Raw genomic sequence first — 23062 nt, 5'->3', positions numbered from 1 at the left:
TGATTTAGTATTAATGATTTTACTTAAATATTCTCTTTTAATTAAAACACATATCCGTAATATTTTTATCCCGTTTCTGATTGTTTTAGAACACGTTTTTGAGTATGACCCTTCGTATACTGGAGTATGGCAGATCCTATGATTTCCTGTGCTTGTTTTTTTTCTTCTGAAGGCGTTTTCTTTTCAAATTTGGGAAATGAAACAAGTCAATGGTGAAAGATCTGGCGAATATTGTTGGTGTGAAAAAACATTAACTCTCTGTTTATCCCCAAAACTCCTTTACTCTTCAGGGCCTCTGGGTTTGGACGCTATCATGAAGACATTTAATGTAGTGGATTCATGATTCTGGTTCCTCCCTCTCATAAATAAACCTTTCGATTTTTTTTTGCAAAATGTTTGCTTTCTAGATTCCTCAACAAATTGAACTGCCTCCCCGAAGAAGAATTTGAACCACATGACCACTAATATTTAAGAAAATAGCGTATAAACCTATTTTTGTGCTCTTGCAATTCTTTGCTCTTCTCGGACCTTTTTATCAAGTGCATCTTATTGTAAATTTGTTTTGAGGGTTTAAAGCAAGGAGTTCGTTTCATTATCTGTTTGAATTTCAGACAAACGTGGATAAGTACAATTTTTGGGTTTTTTTTAAAAATAATTGTTTAGATATTCTTTCACATGGTCGTTTTCACTCATTTTTCAAAACATAGGATGGCCTTTGAGTATTAAGCTTTTTTACTGTCAAATAATTTTTTTAAACATTGTGAACTATCCCCAAAATGATGCCTATCAAATTTTCTGTGTTCTTAAAGTCAATCAAATATAATCAGTGATAATTTTTCGAATTTTCTCAAACAGTTCTTTGGTTGTTGTAAGTCCTTGTCGCCAAGGACAGTACCCATTTTTGATGCCAATTATATCATTTTTGGTCATTGAAATCCGCCTGCTCATGTGTGTAAAAAACAGACATTGGTTGCTGTAAATTTTACATATTTCAATTAATATTTCTTTGGGATTCTTAACAAGGTTTATAACAGCTTTAACAAAGTGTTTAATTTCACTCGAGTTTACGGATTCTTGACCATTTATTTTTAATGCAGTATCTCGAATATTCCTTGTTTTCCAACTTCTCACATTGAAATCTGTGATGAACAGTGGTCAAATAAACTGTTATAAAATCATGAAAGGTCCAATAATGAGAAAAAGTTAAGCTAAATGTCATATGATTTCTATGTTGTATGTCATCGAGCTCATGACATTATTTATTGAACAGTCCTCGTAGTGTCTTTTTCAAATCAGTTTGTTTTGTTAAAAAAAATAACTGTGCCAATTTGGTGTGGTAGCATGCTTGGACATTATTATAACCTTTCCCACAGATCAGGCACAACATAGACATTACTCAACATCTCATGAGGTTCAAGTCTCGAAGAACAACAAATATGCGAATACTTAATTTAACATTTTTAATTGATGAATTTACTTTTTATCTAAGGGTCTCTACAAATACAAATTTCATTAAAAAAAATGCTGTATAATGTATAATCTGTTAACAATGTGAGAAAAATCAAAATCAGAAATAATTGGAATTCCTTAGCAACAGATTTATTTTTACTCACTTCAATTAACATTCTCTAAAATCTAAATGACTGACAATGTTCATAAAAATGGTTGACGCTTCTTACAATAAGTATTGATATGAAGCAACTGATATTTATCAATCTATTTTTTTTAATTATTCATTTATTTCTGATAATATATTTCTCACAAGCACCAAACTGTTTAAAAATATATAACTTGATATAATGTCCAAATATTTTCTTTCTTCAAGAGGATATTATTTACTGTTTTATGCAATATCTGATTGACCTTTAAATAGTTTTTATAATTAAAAATCATTTTATTTAACATGAAAAGAAATTCTAATTCTTTTCTTGTAAAACACCTTACATCTCAAACAAATAACAAAATATGTATAAAATGAACAATCCCACAGCGACATAAGACAACATACAGAAAGCATAGTTAGCAATTTATGTGCGTATGATACACAGTATCAATATAATATATGTATAACTCTTGTCAGTTATATTATTCAACAAGATTAATTGCTTCTATTATAGAACATGTAAATTAAAGCATTTTTAGTAACCGTCACTTAATAAATAAGCACTTGATAAACAATTGTCATCTTGATTGAAATAAAATAGCTAATGTCCAAGAAGGATTTCACTTGTTTGTATTTATGACTATTGCAGCCTTACGTCAAAATTTTGTGTCCATTTTTATGACGGTCACCCCTAAGCCATATTGCTGAGTATCTCTTTCAAACGAAGTATCGGTTGGAAAAACGTCAAAGTTTATAGACGGTTGTCCCACAATACTCCTTTTATTCTGACACGTACAGTTTGAGGTTAACGACTGAAAAGTGAAAATAAGATTAACATTTTATTATTGTGTTTAATTAATTGAAAACTGTAATCAAATATAACTTGTCAATAGATTTATTTGATATTTGTTCGGTTAACATCGTTAATCAAACTCTTCAATAACATGAACAATAATTAATATTTTAAACCATATAAAAAGTACGTACATAATCATACAAAGTTTTTCTTTTCATAACGTTAATCTGATATTAACAAACCTAGCCAAAAAAAAGAGATTTGGAAATACCTGCATAGCCTCCAACTTCTTTTTAAGTAAAGCACATTCTTGTTTTAAGACATTTGACTCGGAAGCCTCAACTCTTCTCTGTGTAAAGAGAGTTTCTTATTGTATTATCATTTCAAGAGCATAATAATATTTTTACAAACATTTGTCATTAATGAAGATCTTTCTATGTGTACTTACAAACATGAACCTTTTTTAACTTTAGATATAGTTTTCTCTCTATCTATGTATCTGTAAGGATCGCTAACCTTGTGCCTCATGAAGGCTGTAAAGTTGTAGATGATTGGATTGAGTGCCGAGTTGATGGGGAGCACTATAACAATAATCCAATCGTAAACTTCACTGGACACATCGATTTCGAAAAAGGTCAGTAGACCTGTTAAACAAATATGGATATTACTTCAAAAGTTATTTATTACATATCTTGCAATGCAAACATAATTTGTAGATAATGGCATTTCACGGAAAATACAAAAGATGAAGAAAAAAAGTTTCATTATGTGAATCAGGAATATATTTATATTCAATTAAATCAAAATTTATCTTCTCAAGAAAAATTGCATTATGCTGAGTTACCGGAAATACACACCTATTGTTCCGATCGGGATCCAGCAGAACATATCGGTGAGAACTATAGCAGCCAAGCTTTTCGTCAGACTTATCTCCCTTTGCTTCGACCTTGAAGAAGTTACATTTCCTCCAACTTTAATAACCTCTACGAAAATCGCAATTTGTCCGATTAAAATTCCCGTGAAGAGAAGGAAGTTCAATCCAATGAATACCGCCATAGAGTACTGCCAGCCTGACTTCTTTACCACGGAGAGTGGTAAGGAAATACAAATTCCAGACCTAGCATAGTAACCGTCAAAGAACGTAGACTGCATAGGAATTATAGGCAATATTCCTAGAAAAAGGGACACAAGCCAAGAAAGAACCGACAGAAAAATTGCTCCACTTCTTTTAAACCCTCTCCCAGAAAACGGAAATTTTATAGCGATAAGTCGATCCATTGTGATTAAAAATACAAGAAATGCAGAAGTTTCACTAGAAAGTGTAGCAAGTATTCCAGCAATGGTGCAAAAATAGCTGTTTCTCCAAGAGTAGTCCTCTAGACCGTACCGCCCATTGTATACTAAATTAGCAATGGCAATAATGAAGAGATAAATGCCCATAACAAAGTCAGCCCAGTTTAAATTAATGGTGAATATAAAGTGGGCCCTGGCCGATTGTCTCTTCAGATAGATAATCTTGTACCAAAACACCACAAAATTTCCAAAAGAAGCAAACAGTGCAATGTACCAGATCCCGACATTAAGAATGGGCACAGCTATTAAATTGCTGCAAGATGATATCTCATTCGCAGGAGCTATGCATTTTATATCGTATATATTTCTTGGCTTAGCACAGCAAAGGGAGAAAAAATCCACCTGCATTAAGCTGAGACTAGACAAGCCATCAAACATACCCTCCGACACCTGAAACTTGTTATTCTGAAGATACAGATATCTCAACTCTTCCAAGTTTCGAAAATATTTCCCCTTGAGAGAGGTGATCTTATTGTTTGACAAATCTAATATAACCAGACTTTTTAAGGAGTAGAAAGATTCGACATCTACTGTAGTAATAAGGTTTCTCTGTAAATAAAGGTATTGGAGCTTTTCTAAGTTTTGAAAGTAAGTATTTTTTATACTTTGTAATAAGTTACTGGATAGATCTAGAAAACACAAGCTGCTCAATTCCGCAAACGTTTCGTCATCGATCCATGAAATGTTGTTAGACTGTAGATCTAAGTACACCAGGTTAAAAAAGAAACTGAAGTCATTCAGCTGCAGGTGCGTGATTCTGTTGAATGACAGATCGAGAGTCTTCAGGGTCTTAATATAAGTCCTTTCAAGTGATTTGACTACGTCCTCCAACAGGTTGTTTCTTATCAGTAATATTTCTGTTCCACTGAACACATAAGACGCCTTCAGTTTATTATTACTCAAATCTAAATAATTACTTTCCACACCCTTCACAGTATTGGTTTGATATATGTTACAATTATTGAGGATTGCTTTGTTGTGCGAAGAATTTTTGAATGAGGCATACTTGGACCAAATTTTGTATATCACAGTAGCATTGGACAAAATGTTTCGTTCAAGGTTTACGTAGGGTAGATGAAGCAAAGCCGAGGCACTGAACTGTTGAAGACTCCCAACCACGTGCAGGTACATAAAATAGGTGAAAAAAGATATTGAATTTGTTTTTAAATTTGAAAATTGTACGTAATTTACTATTTGGTCAGGTATATGGATAGTCTCAATAGTGGAATCTGTCACTGTGAGTTTTTCTATTTTGACATAATCAGTGATATTCAATGAACGAATGTGGGATGAAGAAATATCGAGATGATAAATCCCCTGCCCTAATTCTGTAATGTTGAGGAAATCACAATCCACTTCAGACAGTTGGACGAAAAAGGTATAGGCGGAAGTAGCAAATCTTTGACAAAGATAGGTATCTCCATAACAGTCACAAGACGAGGGACAGAAAGCTATACAAAATGTGTTGTTCTCTCGGGGACAAATAGGGCAACGAGATGAAATATCTAACACGGCTTGTTGCGAGGAATTAACGCTTGATTGATTGTTGACTGCTACATAATCACCTACAAATAATAGCAAACATTCAATTTGCTTTAGATTCTTTTGATTTACAAAAATAGGCCATTTTCAATTTTCATCGTCTTCACTGCACTCCTTTCACATGTAGAAAGACAGAAGCAAGACAGGTCTAGTAGTTTTGCAAGCTTCCCAATGACAATTGTAAAAAAAAATCAAACAAAACATATAGATTAAATTTATTGTACAAAAGCATTATTGCAAAAGTAAGGACAGAATATTATCAATATGCCTTTTAAAATTTTATGATAAGAAATATATTTTATCATTAGAAATATTTCATTAGTACGACTTTTTATTTAAATTTCTGTTTTTAGGCACAATTTTTTTTAATGTGATCCGAAAGCATGACAAATGTTGATGAATTCAAACATCCTGAAACGTTTAAAGATAGTTTAAAACGTTTTTAAAAAGTGCATATTCTCAAGTTATTTGCATTACTTTAGGCACATCACTTCTTTAATCCCCATATTATGAATGTTGACAGATTTTTTTTCTGAGTTTCAACAAAGGAGGAAATTAGAAAATGGCCTATTTTACAATGCATAGCTATTTTTGGCCTTGCATAATTTAATTACTTAAGTGATAAAGCACCAAATTAAATCAATATTCTATTTCGGATTTTTGTATTAAAAGCATCAATACCGTAATGCTAACACCATTTTCTAAAAGACTTTCGATTATGTTAATAATTATAAGAAAATCAATTCATTAGAAATTATGAATTTGAAACAAGTTTAAGAATTTACATGTTCTTTCATCTGACATATCCTCACAATCTTGCTGAGAATCACACACAAGGGTCGGTGAAATGCACTCTCCACTGGTACAACGGAATAAGTCCAGAGGACAACTTACTGAAAATGTAAAATATTGAACAATTTTAAATCCATGATTTGAACGCCTTGAACTTCATTCTTAGATAAACTAATAAGATTTGAAACTGAATACCAAAAATAAACGAACAACAAAACTCCTAACACACATAAACCTCATGAGAATAAATGAAGCTAAATCAAAGTAAAAATTCATTGATCTGAAAGGTTTAATACAAATTAAATAAAAAACAAACCGTTACACAATCCCTCTGTAACTCTGATGTTGTCTAAATTCACAATGTTTTCACCCTCGTATCTAAACCAGACTCGAAATATTATCTGTAAAGAAAATCAGCAATGTATATACAAATTAGCGGTTGATTGTAAGTTTTCATTTTAATGACGAATTTAATTTCCTTCTAATTTTACTTAGTACCAAAAATGATTTGATATTTAATACCAGCGACACAGCTAGATGCCTCTGCATGCATAATAATAACTGAAATATTTATTGTTTTTATTCCTTTTAAACTTTATTTTAAAACATATTACGCAAAATAAAGCATTAAAAAAAAAAACATATTACGCCAAACAAGAATACAGACTTAATATTTCGATTAATGAAGATTCAATTTGTCGCTAGAAACCGTAAAGCTTTCCCATCAACATCATGAAAACGGTATTTGTTCAGCTAAATTCAAGTTAAGAACACACACTGTTTACTCCAAAATCAACACCTTAAAAACTTACGACATTTCAACTTTATACGCAACCATTCCCCACGACAAATTAAAGTCCAGACTTTTTGATATCTATTGACAGCTGCTTTTTCAATAAAATTGAAACTCGTCCAATTATTAGCAAAAATATTTTTTTTATTCTTGTGAAGCAGAAAAGAATTTGTCAAAAATCTAAAAATTTGCTGTGACCTTCAATTAAACATTTAGATATTTAGACGACGTATTGTCAATTAACCTTGTTTATTTCCATTCTTATGTCAATTCGATATATTCCGATGAGCTTAAGATAAAAAGATAGACAGTCTCGCATATCTGTTTCGTATTTGGATATTTTACTTGAAAAAGACGTTATTGATATTCTAACAACCAAGCTCTATGATAAACGTGGACTTTAACTTTTCAATTGTCAAGTTCCCTTATTTATGCAGCAATATACCTTCATCACCTGCAACGGAGTTGGAACGAAATATTTCAGTCAAAAAGCTTTTTAATGATAGGTTGTTTTTAAAAGAAAATCACACAGTTTTGGATTTATAATGCCCAAGTGACTGAAATAAAGACCGACAATACAAATTATTTTATTAAACTGTAATGTAATTGATAGAATAAATCATTCGTAGCGTTGACTTTGATTTCTCATTTTCCTAAGTCATCAATCAATATCTTTTGCAAGGTATTTGAAACATCGAATGTTTAAACCATTCATTTTGTTCATTTTTTTTAAGTACTTAAAGAAAGAAAGCCCTTTTCTCTTCAATATTTAAACAATAAAAAGAATATAAACACTAGAGAAAAATGTTTAACCAGAGAACGATTTTTCAGCCTGTTAACATTTCTCTTTTTGGTTTTAACTTTAGAAGTTATTTTTAGCAAAAATAAGAATTTCTGTTTTATAATATGCAAATATATATAACTCACTACTCCAAGACATCCGATCTCACCTCTGATGTCTTGGTGGTCTGTGTTTGCTCTGCTCCAATTTTGTATTGTTATATGAACGTTTGAGCTTGAATATCAGTCGTTATCAAAATATCCAAAATGACATATTTGCCAGACAATATGGTGAAAATATAAGATTGGTTACACTTGTTTCTTTACAAAATATCTTTTACTTAATGAGTTTAGTACAAAAATAGTCACATTCACTTTTCAAAAAAATAAGCTTGTCGATGAAATTCATCACTGACTTGATATACTCTGTGTAGGTATCGAAATGCTTTGTTGCACGTAAGCTTAATTCCAAAACATGCTTGAAATTTAAGGAAAATTAATATATTTTTTGATGAATGCAAAACTGTTAAAGTTTGCAAGTTTTAATTAAGTTTATCTGGGTACATTCACAGATATGAAGCCCACCTGGAAAGTTGGGTTTTATCATCAAAATAAAGAAATAATGATTTGTTTTGATAGCTTTATCCATTTGTATTTAAACTTACCCTAAAATTTGGAATAAGAGGGAGATTCACAAAACTGTTAGCGCTGATCCACTCATCTGAACGATCAGTCAACCAGTGTCCTCTGTGTTCCTTTAAGATGAAGTCAGTCTTGGTTTCTGTTATGGTGGGTAAATAAGACACCATAAGAACAGACTGACCTTTTAAGGAAAAGGTGTAATGGAGGCACCTGTACAGAAAGAATCCCGGCAGCTCCTCGCTCAAGATGTTGGAGGTATAGAAGGTACTGTACTGGCCATTAAAAGGAGGCTCTACCCCTTTGTTGCTGGAGCTAAGGACGAAATTACGGCACGGAGAACCTAAAAAGATCAATTCACAATATTTGAAATATTTTTAATAATTGTTCTGAAAAAAATATATTGATCCGTCACTTTTATTTGAAACTCTTTTTGAAATTTTACTTGATTTCGGAAAGTCTGAAATGTTGCTTCAAACTTACCTGGCTTTTTACTATCACATATATTATGTCGAGAAAAGGGATCCGCGAACTTGAATCCCAGGTTTCCTGCGCACGTGTCTTTAACGTCGTTGGAGGTTGGAAGACGTGGACACAGGGCCCAAAACTGATTACTGCCCGCAGGGGACGAAAAGTTTCTCCCAATGGTCCACCCACACATGTCCTTTTCAAAATCACAATCAACTACAAACACAGACTTCATAAGAACTGATGACAAATTTCGGATGGAAGATGTAAAAACGAGTTTTCAATCTAAGTTAAGGAAAAAGGAATTTATCTCATTTCAGTGATTTGAAAATTGGATATTGTACCAAGTACAGTTTTTACTTTTAAGTAACATGAAATGATAATTTGTTTCCAAGGAACATGCTAGCTGCAGAACTGTTTGAGAAAATTCGGACAGATAAAACAGAGATCTATATGTACCCGAATTTTCTCAAGCAGAGAGCTACAGTTTTGCAGCTAGGAGCATGCTAGAAACTGTATATATTCTTATATATATATATTTTTAAAATGTCTAAGTATAGTAAATTACGTTGATTGCCATATCTCAATGAATACAGGTCATTTAAGGATTCTTTCTTTAAAATGATAAATGCTTTAAATTATCAATCAATTTTCCTGTGTGAATTAGATTCATTGTGAATACACTCTCGATCACCATGAATGGGTGTTAATCGTCCTAACGAAATAGTAAATCAATTATTCTTCCTCGCCATTCACTCAAACACTTTTTATTTTGATATAAATCTGAATAATTCCATAATATGTTAGAACTAGAAATTGACAGGACAAACGTACCACGTGGTGAGGAGGCCAGCAATTTTAAGGTTGCCGATGATGGACCCGTCATTAGTAAGACACAGAGGATACAACACTTAGCCAATACCATAATAAGGTCAACCATCTGAAAAGAAATAATATCAGATAATCCAAATAAGAAAATGTTTCCATTTATTTTAATGATTTATATAAAAATAGGATTTTTCTCTTCATCACATACATTTAAATTAAATTAATCGCAATTTCAAATTATCAAAAATTGAAAACAATGGCTATTAATTTTTCAATCTTCTTATTCTTATCTTTTTAATCTTCTCCCGAGTTTTCTTGATGGGAATATTAACCTGTGTTGACATTTGTTCAGAGTGTTATTTAATGTATTTCTCAGTATGCATCAGATCAAGCTGTATGTTATTTCACACTTGCTTTAGGGTGTGTTATTCATACAGTATTTAAATTTTGTTAGATAAATTCATTAGCTATAAACGTTGTCAGTCCCCAATGTCCAATGGGGAATATTCTGGTACTATTTTTATAAGCTATTTGATCTTTGATTACATAGGAATGATTTACTTACGCCTCCACAAAAAAATAAGACAAATTGTAAAGTCCATTTTACTACAGAAACGTGATGTAACTCAAGCTCAGAATCGGTTAAAAATTTAATTCGAAGAATAACATTTATTATGTATATCTGCACCCAATATCATATTATTATATAGCTCAGTTACGCCATATAAAGCTATAACCAAACAAGCTAATTCAGAGAATTCGTGTCCCCCGCTTAGGGAAAAAGTCGGCTCCCCCTGACTGAATTTGTAGAATTATTAAATGTATACATGTATACTGAAGCAAATGAAATACATGTATGTCAATATGCATATAAAGATTTGATTGCTTATTCTTTATTATGTGTATAGAAGATTTTTTTATATGGAATATTTATCACACTGTAATGATGATTTTATAACCTCATAAATTTTTCATTTCACATGCTGAATACTATCATTTAGTAAAAAAAAAAAAGTATTTAAAAAAAAAAAAAGAAAGGACCGACCGAGATTCGATCCCGGGACCTCTCACATTTGAAGCGAGCGACATAACCACTAGACCACGGAATCGCTTTAACTAATGCGAAGTATATGCAGAACTGAAGTCACATACATGAAAATATTCATGTTTTCATGTTCGGTATTCTCAAAATTTTACACAATCCATGGTGTTTGATTTATTTAGCCTTTATTAAACAGTTCTAATAGATGTAATAAGAACATAAAGTCCGCCGAGAACCTGTTTTATACGCAGTAACTCTCCTCATGCCCCTGCGCTAAAAATAGCGACATGTCCTAGGGAGTTTTGGTATAAAATTACATTGCATAAGCTCAAAATCTTCTTGAAATATCGCCCGGAAATGATAGTACTACACACAGACAGAATGTATAAATTTACGACCTTGAACTTTGACCTTTTGACCTCAAAATCAATAGGGGTCTTCATTAGGCCACAGGGAGTTGTTATATAAAATTTCATTGCAATAGCTCAAATGGTTCTAGAGATATCGTGTGGAAACGAAAGTGTTTTAACAGACAGGATTTGCTTATTTATGACCTTGACCTTTGACCTTTTGACCTCAAAATTAATAGGGGTCTTCTTTAGTCCATAGGGAGTTGCTATGCTAAATTTCATTGCAAAAGCTCAAAGGGTTCTCGAGATATCGTGTGGAAACGAAAGCGTTACAGACAGACAGAAAGACGGACGGACGGACGGACGGACGGACGGACAAACCCAAATTAATATCCCCCACTTTTCAAGCGGGGGACAAAAAGCATTACAACCAAAGAATTTACTAAATGCAAAATTTAATTTTTAAACTAGGTTGCATCAACTTATGTATTTGTAGCCTGCTCAGTTTAAAAATTTATCATTCTCAGAACATTCTCTTGAGTTCTCCTATCAGTGAAACAAACTAATACATGAAACATGTGTGACCCACTCTGTGATGTGTATTTCAGCAAAGTTCTTCGTTACGTCTGATAATCCTCAATGCTTTCTCCAACATTGAGATAAGAATTTGCGAAAAAAGAAAATCAAATAATGAATTTACGTTGATGCAGAGATTATTTCGTACAATTTGATTTTTCAAAAAAGTTAATAAATCATCATTCTGACTCACCAAATAAGTCAAATAAGGAAAGGGGTTTCTATTGTAGAAGAAATCTTCGAAGAACAGCAAGAGCACCACAGAATTGCATTTGTTAAATCACACTCTATCCAACGTAATGACACCACAAGCAAGTGAAGATTTATGCTGTCACATTACCTATTGTATCTTCGATAGGCAGCCATAATAAGCAAGTGGTAAACTCCATTATCCAATTTTCACTTCACCCTAGTCTACCATGATTACATAAAAATGCAACTTTGGATTCTGATAGAAATACATATCCATAGTATTTACTCAAAGAAGAACATCTATGCATAAGAACAACTGAACTTGATTCTCCATGATATTCAAAGATACATGTATCTGGAATGAAGAATGAGCCCAACTGAGTTCTGTCAAAAGGAATTCCCGTTTGTCCGGGTCCCTGACCTCATCACAATAACTTCTGTCCTTTGAATATATTGAATTTTTACAGCAGTAGACTGGTCGAATGGAAGATCCTGGTCATCCCGCACAAAACACGATAAAAGTAATGTTCATGTTATTCAGTGATGTGATGAAGAGGTAGTCATATGAATATTCTTTTGAATAAATTAGTACTTATAAAGCTATTACTGGTGTTTAATTTATAGAACAAAATATGTTTGTGAAACACTGATGCCCCCGTATGACAGCTAATTACAAGGAACATTTGGAGAAAACGAACTGTATCCAAGCTTAAAGGTCCATAAAACAATTAAAATCAGGAGCAGAGCAAACATGGACCTCCAAACCATCAGAAATGTGATCAGGTGCCATGGAGGAGTGAGCGTCCCCTGCCGACCGGTCACATTCGCTGTGTGCTCCATGTGGAAATAAAAGAAAAATCCGTCGTCAATATAGTTATATAAAATGACTTAACAATCATTATGAAAAAAGTCAGTCTGCATTTGACTCAATGATAAGTTGTATTTGCTGGCAGGGTCATTGTATCGACCATAGAACTCACAAAATGATAACTTTAAACGAGAAAGTTGATATTCTTGTTTCATCAACTTGTTTGTCAATAATTTACCTCGTTTTAGACATTGTTCATACGTAGAGCATGCTCTTGCGTTTCGAATCAACTGAGATATGAACTTCGTATGTAGGCGAGGAGGGTATATTGTTGCATATTGCTGCATAAGTAAGGGAGATTGATGATAGAATAGTTAAAGTCATCACGTTTATGATAGAGCCATCAACGTCTTTTTCAAGTAAAATATCCAAATATGAAACAAACTCTGTGATATCATTAATGTCAAGCTCAATGGGATATATCTAATCGACGTAAGAATGGAAATTACCATTGTTAATTGACAATACGGCGTCTAAATATCTAAATGTTGAGATGAAGGACACAGCAAGTGATTTCTTCTTTTCATGTATAAGATTTTGGATAAATTCTGCTTCATATGAATACAAAAATAGGTCTGCTAATAACAAGGCGCATTTGGTACACATGAGAATTCCAATAGATTGTTTAAAGACCTGATCTCAAAAAATAAATAGATATTGTCAATCAGTAACTCTAGCATCTTTCTGATGTCAACTTCAGAGTACTTGTGTGTATAATCAGAATGTTTTTTTAACAAAATAATTTTGCAAATGACCAATAACAAGGTAAGTAAATTTACAAGTTCCAATTTTATTGAAAAAGCAGCTGTCAATGAGAAAGTTCGACACTTTAATTTATCATGGGGAATTGTTGGTTGTAAATAAAGTCGAAAAGTCATAGGTTTTTATACTGTTGATTCGGTAAAATTTTGTGATTTCAAATGTTAAGTGATCTAAGGTCCTTATTATTAACTATATTCACTAGTAATAACGTGTCTGCAGGACTTTAAATATAGGGTGAAGAAGAAAATGAACACAATGTAGAATTATGTTCCATATATTCGATATCCAGGCTCTGTAAAGTTTTTTTTTTGTAATCAAAAAGTTTGGAAGTAATAGTCGATGTATATTTGTAGGAAATACAAGGTGTATTCTTTGACTTGAAGTATGGTGGAATACAAGACTGGGCCCTTTTGTGATTAAGAATATTACTTATATCAATTGCTCCAATTCCTTTGATTGCGTATTGAAGGGGGAAAAAAGATTGTTTTAGTTGCATTTTTTTTAAAAATGCAATTGATTTGGCAAAATGTTTGTGACTGTAAATCTTGCAAATTTATTGGAGTTTGTAATATCCACACTTGATATATACCACATCTTAATATTTAGTCCGACATTACTCGGAAAGCCGTCCATTTTACTCTGTTAATATTTCCTTACGAAATACAGAAAGAAGTTCCGAGGGAAATGCTCAGTATGATATCTCCTAGTCCCCGTTCGTATTTTTTGAAACATCATTATGATCATAACCTACTAAGTTCTGGACTAGTTTAATGATTTTATATTTCAGAGACTGATAAATATAATCCACCTGTGTTAACTGGAATCAAAACTATGAAAATGTAAAGTATCGGAAAATATAATGTCTGACCTTACCGTTTTCTTTTCCTCTCTTTACATATTTTCAATTTATTTATTTGCTTTTTATTAGCCAAGTTTCCTTTGCTACTACCCAGCTTAATAATTTTTTATTTCTTTTAGAGTGTTTTTGTAAGGATTTTTACATTTTTATTTAAAGTTCTGGATCTACATATTTTTAATGAAAAAATAATGTTTATATTTTCTCCGTACTGAGTCATTGGGCTCTGATATAAATATACCTTTAATTGAAATTCTAATCTGAAATAATTCACTCTTTAGGCTAGTGTCATTTAGATACACAATAAGAAACAACAATAGAAGGGACTTAAAGAATTTTCATTCAAAGCATATAACGATAGAGTAATTAAGTTTTTGTCAATACAATGAAATAAACCTGGTAGAATGTCTTTTTTTAAATGTAGCATTACAAATAGTTTACATAAACTGAAAGATATGAAATCTATGGAATAGTTCAATTTAAGGATACTGCCTAAGTTCAAATGGCCAAACATCAACCCAAAAATAATTTGTATTTGAAAACAATTTCCTTTGAAAGACTTTAGAAATTAAAAATACCACTCCGATAAAAATTTCAAAATGTTGACTTTTTACAAACCACATGAAACCTTTAACAAACATACGAACTTACTTACACGTAGAATGGCCTTAGTTTAAAATTTGATCTTACTCATATGAATATAAGTGATTGTTTGTAATTGATCGACAGCTTTAATTATCTAAATGTCAAATTACTGTCATATGTACAGGTAGGCTAATAAAGAAAAAACTTGTACCCATGGGAAATTCCAAATAGATTGTTGGTAGACCTGGTCTCAAAAGACCATATAAATATTGTACATGAAGAACTCCTGAATCTGTTTAATTTCACCTTCAGAGTACTTGTACGTGCTTTAAATAATGTGCTTGATAAATGTATTTATAAATGTAAATTAAGAATTAGCATATCTAGGAAAATTCCATCTTTAAAAAAAAACTTTTATATTGATAAACATGAATGAAATCCTTTAATAATCAACATAAAACCCTTTGTTTGTATTCCAGAAAACCTTAACATGTCCTGTTGTAAATACAACATAACTTGAAAAGAGCAGTAAAAATCGTCCTCTATTTTGCTACCAAATCTTTTGCTTTTTGTACCTACATGTTACATTTTCCATAAAATGTTATTCTATCATAAAAATTTCTTTGTGTATCATGATCAGCATCAATATATGGTAGACATATTGGTGAATGTTTGGAATGAGGTGTTCATGGTTTCCCAACATATTTCCCCAAAAAAATAAAATTTCACCATCCGATTCACATTTTTGTTAGATTTCTATGTTATTCCTAAACCTATACATTTTTATTATTCTTGTTTGACTTCAGTATCGTGGGTGTATTTGAGACAGATGCTCAATACATTCGGGCGACATCGACAGTTGCAAATTTTTTCTTTTATTCAAAATTATTCTTTTTCATAAACATGAAATTGTAAACAGATGCATCGGTATTGTTTAGGCAATGACCCATTTATCATGTACATTTTAGAATTGAGAAATTGATCAAAAAGTTGTGGTCAATAACTTTGTGAATGAAAAGTATGTATTTTGTTTGTAACACTAAGCCGAAAAAACATGGACCTCCAGAACTTCAGAGGTGGGATCAAGTGCCATGGAGGAGTAAGCATCCCCTGCCGACCGATCACACCCGCCGTGCGCTCCTTGTCATGATTGGAAAATAACGGGAAAATCCGTTGTCAATCCGATGTGTAAATAATGGACTAATGAAAAACGTCAGTGAGCATTTCACTTTATGTTGAACTGCATTTGCTGACAAGGTAATTGTGTCGACCATAGAACTTACAAAATCATGACTTTAAAGGAGACTGCTGCTTTTTTTTTTTTTTTGTTTGTTTGTTTGTTTTGTTTTTTTTTTTTTTTTTTTGTTTTAGCAATGTGTTGGTCAATAACTTACTTCGTTTTATTTAGAAACTGTTTATGCGTGGAGAATGCTCTTGAATCAACTGAGAGATATAAACCCCGTATGCAGGTGAGGAATGTATATTGCTGCATATTAAGTTAGGGAGGTTGATGATTGAAAAGTTAAAGTCATCAAGTTTATTCTAAAACTTTGTTGTGATGTTCAAACATTGTCTTTTTCAGAAATATCCAAATATCTCAAAGCTCATCATTAATATATCAATTTCAAGCTCAAAAGTCATTAAACAATACTGGAAAAATATTATATAGTTTTATCATGCCATTCTGTAGTGCTTAATTTGTCGTTATTTAATTACAACTATGACTGTTATGCCTATAAATGTCTCAAGTACGTCGTTTCGTCTCAGATTCCGCATTTATGTTCAAACATTGTTTTGGTTTTAGAAATTTCGGTGTGAAGCAGCATTTCAAAGAAATCTATTAAAATAACTAACAATATTCAAGCTCAAAAGTCCATTAAACAATACTGGAAAAATATTCATGTGTAAGAAATTTATCATCCATCTGACAAAGTGGGAAATTATCACGAAAATTAAAATTCAAAAGTAAATATGCTACACTTAAAATATATTTCTAGAAACTCATAACTGTAACCTGGCTGGTCTCTGAAATTCTCAATAAGTCTTGAATGTTATATAATTTACAATATAGATAGATTTAAAATTTATATGGTTTGCTGTGGGAGAATGAGCCTTTTTGCATTTTCAATGTAATAATTGACAGTGCAAAGTCAAAAACTATGTATCTGAATTCAAGTTCGAATAATAAAACACCTAATCAGCATGATAATATACATAGAAAATAATTGTTTTAATTCAGCAGGCACTTCAGCTGAAATATATCTGTTCCTCAACCAACAAGGAAAGATCTTGAAATTATTGTATAATTATTGGAGTCCAAAACAGTATTAAAGTTCAAAAGTCTATCAAACTATATAAAGTAGGAGCAGAGCGAGCTCGGAACACTACAACATCAGAGGTGGGATCAGGTGCCATTGAGGAGTAAGCACCCCCTGCTGACCGGTCACACCCGCGGTGTGCTCCTTGTCATGATCGAGAAAAATACGTCGACGATTCAATTGATATATAATGGCCAAACAATTAGTATGAAAAGCACCAGTCAGCATTTGAAGTAATGATAGATTGTATGTGCTGACAAGGTCATTGTATCGACCATAGAATTTGCGAAATGATGACATTAAACGAGACTGCTGATAATCTTGTTTCAGCAACTTGTTTCTCCAAAACTACCCCGTTTTAAAAATTGTTAGTAAATAAAGAACGTTCTTCCGTATTGAATCAACTGAGATATATAAGCCCCGCATGCAAGTGAAGGTATGTTGCTATGTAAGTAAGTGAAGTTGACGATTAAAAAGTTAAAGTCATCTCGTTTGTCGAAAGCTTGGTTTGTTAGACTATCATTAACGTGTTTTCAAGTAAAATACTTAAACATGATACAAATGTTAACAATTATGTAACAAATGAAGTGAAGAAAAGAATTATCAAACAGAACAATTATAAAATATTTGATAATTGAGAATAAATATATAAATAGACGCAATTTTCTCCGATTGCAAATTAAACAGTAAAGTGTTTTTACCTTAAAATAACTTTGCTGATCAATATGCCGTTTTAAAATGCATAGATGATGCCTTCATTTGCGTTTCCTGAAAATATACTTTAGATCTGGAAAATTTCAGTAGTATGAAGTCTAAAGAAATGCCCATCATAAATAAACATTAGTTTGTTAATTCAGAGAAATTTTGTGTGCACTTTTTATTCCTTAACACCCATTTTTTTCAGAATTACTTCAGGCTACTTAAAAAAATATACTAGAAGACGTAATCTGTATAATTTAGTTCTTATGAACTTATTATTTGGCTTCATAGCAGTTAAAAGCATCTTGAATTTCTAATGATGATACAGCTTCCTGAGATGTCCAATTCATTTTTTTAGTGTGTCCCTTGAAGATTGGTTGTTTCTTTGATTCTTTAATGTGAGAATTGTTGGGACGACAACTTTCAACATTTAACCTGTGAAGGACTTCAAACTTCCTTTCATTGAGCATTGGCAGAACTTTATGTGCCTGCATCTAATGTAACACTGGATATCAGTTTTTTCGATTTTATTCGAAGGACAGGTCTCAACGTTCTGGGACTTTAAAATGCGACTTAGAATTTACTCCTTACTTCAAGACTCTAAACGAAATTGCTCTGAAACCACTGTACAAATCGAGAACCTTGAGAAAGTGCATGTATAAGCACTGGAAGAAGATAATACAATGAAAAATATACTCGGATGTCCGATCGTTTTGTATCCAAGAATATTTTCTTTTTTTAATTTTGATTTCAGTAAATTTACATGCACTGGCATGATATATTTCACAAGTTCAATTAATTAAATAATAATTATAAATCAATTTACTTTAAATTTTGCCTTTAAACGACGTTGGTATGATATCCTGTTCAAAAATTGATTCCCTATTTTATTTATAAAGGTATTATTCCCTTGAATTTCAGAATGCTTTTTTAGCCGGGCTTTGCTGAAATCAAAGTCCTGGCTATAGGCATCATGATCGACTGTCTTACTATGAATAGCACTGTAAACAAAAAACCAAACAGCGTCAAAGCAGACGCTTTCGATAAACAAAATAGTCCCATTGCCAGACGATATTCTAACAAATATTTTTAACATCCCAATCGTTAGAAAAGTTAATGATCAATACTTTTGCTTGAGAATTAAACTGAAAAGGAAATTAGATATTTGCTTTATTGAAAAAATAATCTTGATATAACAATTTGTGCACATACACTGCTGAATGCATACTATAAGTGAACTATTTTCAATGTCGCGGGCTTTTCGAAAATCGTTTTCGTCGATGTTGTGTTAGTGGTTATATTCTGTTTTGATTTTTAGCAAATTAATAGTATAGTGAATTGGAATTTTAAGAATGAACATGTGTGAAGTCGCTTGACAATGTACATGTATCATTGTTTCTACATCTAGTTGGCGATAAAAGTACGGTTTGTTTGAAACTAAAAGAATGTTTATAAAATACACATGTGCATTATTTTATGTATTCCAAGACTGAATTTTTAAATTATGAGAAAAAATGCTTATTGAATAGAAAATATGCTAGAATTTCTTGGAAATATTATTTATTAAATCATAAAATCATAACATATCATGGGGTCTGGACTGTTAATTTTAATTACTGGTATATGAGATATTGTTTTAAATCATAATCATACAAACTCTACCTGTTAAAAATCAGAGGTCAAAAGGAAAAAAATTAAATTTGTACTAATTTCGGATCAGACATTATACTAATGTACTCGAGCAATTAAATCCCGGCTTTCAGTTCTTTCAATTCTTTGTATAAAGTTGTTGTCAGACAAAAAATATTTACCTACCGGTAACTACCTAGCTAACTTGAGATTTTAGGATCGGATTAGGAGGAACAGATATTTTTAATGATGGTCTTACTTTATCTTTTATTTGCGTATGTTTATAAATGTTATCATTATCGGTGCTTAAATTTGAATAAGGGAAATAAAAAAAAATATATCTTGATTTGATGGCTTTGTCTACGAAAAAAATGCTAACAGCTGAAGTCATCATCAATCAGCTTTCACCATGGAAAAATATTTTATTGGAAAAGTTTAAGGTCATACGCAACGTAGTTTGAACTCTGTTGGGCTCTTCCCTGTAGTTGAAGAGTTTCACTAAAAGAAGGAACTGTGCAATACTTTTAATGTCTATGTAAGGGTTTGTACACCTCTTCTAAAACAAATTTTGATAGAAAGAAATCTGGAATTTATATTTTGTAATTTTTGTAAAATTTGAAAAACATTTTCTTTGAGTAATGCAAAATTGTTCATATTTGATATCTGTTCAAAACCCATGGTAACGCATGTTGAATTTTTTGGGTGGAGTTATCATGTTGTAAATTTTGCATTTACCTCCCCCTAGTAAATTCAAAATTTACAACATGATAACTAATTGAATTTGCTCTCAATATTAACTCTCTCTCTCTCTCTCTCTCTCTCTCTCTCTCTCTCTCTCTCTCTCTCTCTCTCTCTCTCTCTTTTCATATCTGTATTATATATTATAAATTATGTTAATCAAGCAAAGGGCTTTAACAAAAACCTTTTGCTACTTGAGAAGAATCATCTGAAAACAAAGAACATTTTCTAAAATTTGGAGTTTTTTTAGTTGAGTACTTTGAAGCAAAACAAAATAAATGAATTTCAAATCTAAATTTAGAAAATTCAATTATTTAAATTAAAGAAATTTTTTACAAATAAATGTCTCATGTTGGCCAAATGCTTTAAGAATTTCTCTTATCTTTTAAGTTAACTATACATTTGAAAGATTCAAAAAAATAAAGGCTGATTATATTAATTAGTAAAATGGAAAATTTGGAGTTTTTTTTTTATACTTTGAAGCAAAACAAAATAAATGAATGAATGAATTATTTAAATAAAGAAATAATAAATGTCTCTACTCTTGTTTATCAATACATTTGAATTCAATAAAGGTGATTATTGTAGTTCTATGCACACATATTTTTATGGATTCATCCATAAAAATAGAAAGATTTTATTTTTTGCAAAGTTTCAAAACAAAAATTATGCAATTAAAATCCTTATTAAGAGATTGAAACAATTATTTTTGTCTTCAAACTGAAATTTTTACGACCCAATTGGAAAAAAACTAGAAGCTTAACTCAATCTTTGCATTGAAATTCTAAAATCTGAAACAAATAAAATAAGTAAAAATACATACTTTTTAGATATCAATATTAAAATATAATCTGACAAATAGCAAAATATCAAATGACGTGGTTACTGGAGAAGTATGCAATTTGAGGCTGAAGTACCTGCGTAATTGTGTACGAAGCTTTCGATTCGAGAAAATTCCAAAATGCGTGCAAGCTTATGTACAGTAAACTCTGTAGGGAATGCTACTTAAAGGACAAAATATACTCATAAAATATATGTTATACAATTTTGTTCAAAACATTCTGCATGCTTTATCATTGCATGTAGATGAAATGCATATCTATCATTTAATTTTTCTAGACATCCAACTATATTTATTTTTTTAGGTGTTTCCCCTCACGAGTTGATGGGTTAAAAGACGAAAAACTGCATTTATAATCACTATATATAGTTTAAATTAAAAAAAATTTCTGTAAGAACATTCCTAATTGTTTAATATGCTACCTTCTGAAATCCAGATAGTAGAATTTTATGTTTGTATATTTAATATTCACTCAAGAACAGTTTGAGCAAATATTCAATTGTAGTATTTTCATAAATTATTTTAAGGTCATACGCAACGTAGTTTGAACTTTATTGGGTTCTTCCCTGGAGCTGAAGAATTCCACTAAAGGAAGGACCTGTGTGCAATACTTTTATTGTCTATATTTAGGTGTGAACACCTATTCTAAAATCTTCTAGATTTTCCTGACACCCTTCATTTACTGTAAGGTTAGAAATATTTACAATGGTCTTAAACTTTGTAGTTTTACGCGCCAAAACAAAACTCTCTCTCTCTCTCTCTCTCTCTCTCTCTCTCTCTCTCTCTCTCTCTCTGAATGTTTGTGTGTGTGTGTGGAAGCAGGCTTTCTCATCAAATTTCTTTCTTTTATTTTAAATATCAAATAAATTAAACAAATAGAATAAAGATTTTTGAAGTTGCACAGAGCAACGATATGGATTTGTTATGTTTTTTACTTTATTAGTTCAAAGCAAAACAACACGTGAAATAACATCTTTGAATTAATTTTTTAACTCTTTACCTACCTTTGAATGAAATTAGTTTCCTGTAGACATATATTGGAGATTAGCTCGTATGAAAGGTTTTCTACCAGAATTCCGTCCTTCAGACGCCAATCATCGCCTACTAATTGAATGAAATAAAACAAACAAACCCATATTATAGTTAACTAATTAAAATAAAGATGTCCAATGTATTGCATTACTGCCTACAAAGCACCATTAGTTTTACTTTCCTGTATTTCCTATTACTTGTCTTGTAATCAGACTAAAAGCCTTTAGAACAAAATAAATTACCTGGAATGGACGGCTTCTAAACCCCTCGTATCTACTTCTTGTATTTAGAGTCACTTGCCTTTATATATATCCTTCTTGTGTTTAAGTCCATCGATACTTATGATTAATAATCGATTCGTAAACAATAGCACGAAGACCTCTCTAAGGAAAAAAGAGGACAAGATATAACAGGTTTTTTGACTTGTCATTACAGAACATTTAGCTATATCAATATCCAAATAGCTCCAGACTTTGCCAGTTATCTTAATTCAGACAGTCCTTACATTGAGCTCTGTATAATAAAATTACTGGAGCGTTTATCGACAGCCAATGTATAATATAATGCTATTCCTCATCTGAGGTTTTAAGACATTAGCTTCAAGGATTATATACCTTACAAAGGACGAACCCCCAGAAGAACACTTTATGGTGTAATACCTAATGGAAGAATAAATGATACGATTTGTTTTATTTTACAAAAATGATTTAGAGAATCAAAACATTGAACTCACTTGTTTTGGCACCTCATGACATTGAAACAGTAACCAGCAAAGCGGATCGAACACATCTCTCTACAGGGATTTGCTAAATTCCAGGTACACCCAATGCCTTTGAATAAATAAGGAAGGAACAAAAAAGCAAAAATTGTTCACTTGTTGGCGAAACTGTTTCTATTCACTTTCTTTTCATCTTTATCCATTTTCTGGATGTCAGGATCCTTGTTCAGCCTAAAGTTTAAAAATTATATATATAATTTTT

General features: G+C 31.6%; 1 protein-coding gene across 1 annotated transcript; it reads right to left on the bottom strand.

Annotated features, from left to right (window-relative positions):
- Window positions 1-2138: 2138 nt before the first annotated feature.
- Window positions 2139-22407, bottom strand: LOC134233413 (G-protein coupled receptor GRL101-like). The gene is made up of 11 exons (XM_062715378.1): window positions 22325-22407; window positions 22055-22154; window positions 9601-9706; window positions 8782-8982; window positions 8325-8641; window positions 6403-6487; window positions 6080-6187; window positions 3257-5317; window positions 2916-3043; window positions 2671-2748; window positions 2139-2415 (listed from the first exon to the last, which is right to left on the bottom strand). Exons 3-11 carry the CDS (start codon window positions 9704-9706, stop codon window positions 2260-2262), a joined length of 3240 nt encoding a protein of 1079 aa, XP_062571362.1. The 5' UTR covers window positions 22055-22154; window positions 22325-22407; the 3' UTR covers window positions 2139-2259.
- Window positions 22408-23062: the final 655 nt, after the last annotated feature.

Source organism: Saccostrea cucullata, unplaced genomic scaffold (assembly GCF_032062105.1).
Source record: "Saccostrea cucullata isolate Sc308-1 unplaced genomic scaffold, CSIRO_AGI_Scuc_v1 ctg1382, whole genome shotgun sequence".
Lineage (NCBI taxonomy): Eukaryota > Metazoa > Mollusca > Bivalvia > Ostreida > Ostreidae > Saccostrea > Saccostrea cuccullata.
The sequence above is the reverse complement of the archived record's forward strand: the minus strand, read 5'-3'. Positions and strand labels throughout refer to the sequence as shown.

Excerpts from the sequence above, each read along its gene's own strand:
- LOC134233413 (XM_062715378.1), bottom strand. The coding sequence starts at position 9,706 with ATGGTTGACCTTATTATGGTATTGGCTAAGTGTTGTATCCTCTGTGTC. Across the intron at positions 5,318-6,079 it reads TATGTCAGATGAAAGAACAT|GTGATTATGTAGCAGTCAAC; the intron begins GTAAATTCTTAA and ends TATTATTTGTAG. Across the intron at positions 3,044-3,256 it reads GATCCCGATCGGAACAATAG|GTCTACTGACCTTTTTCGAA; the intron begins GTGTGTATTTCC and ends TTTGTTTAACAG.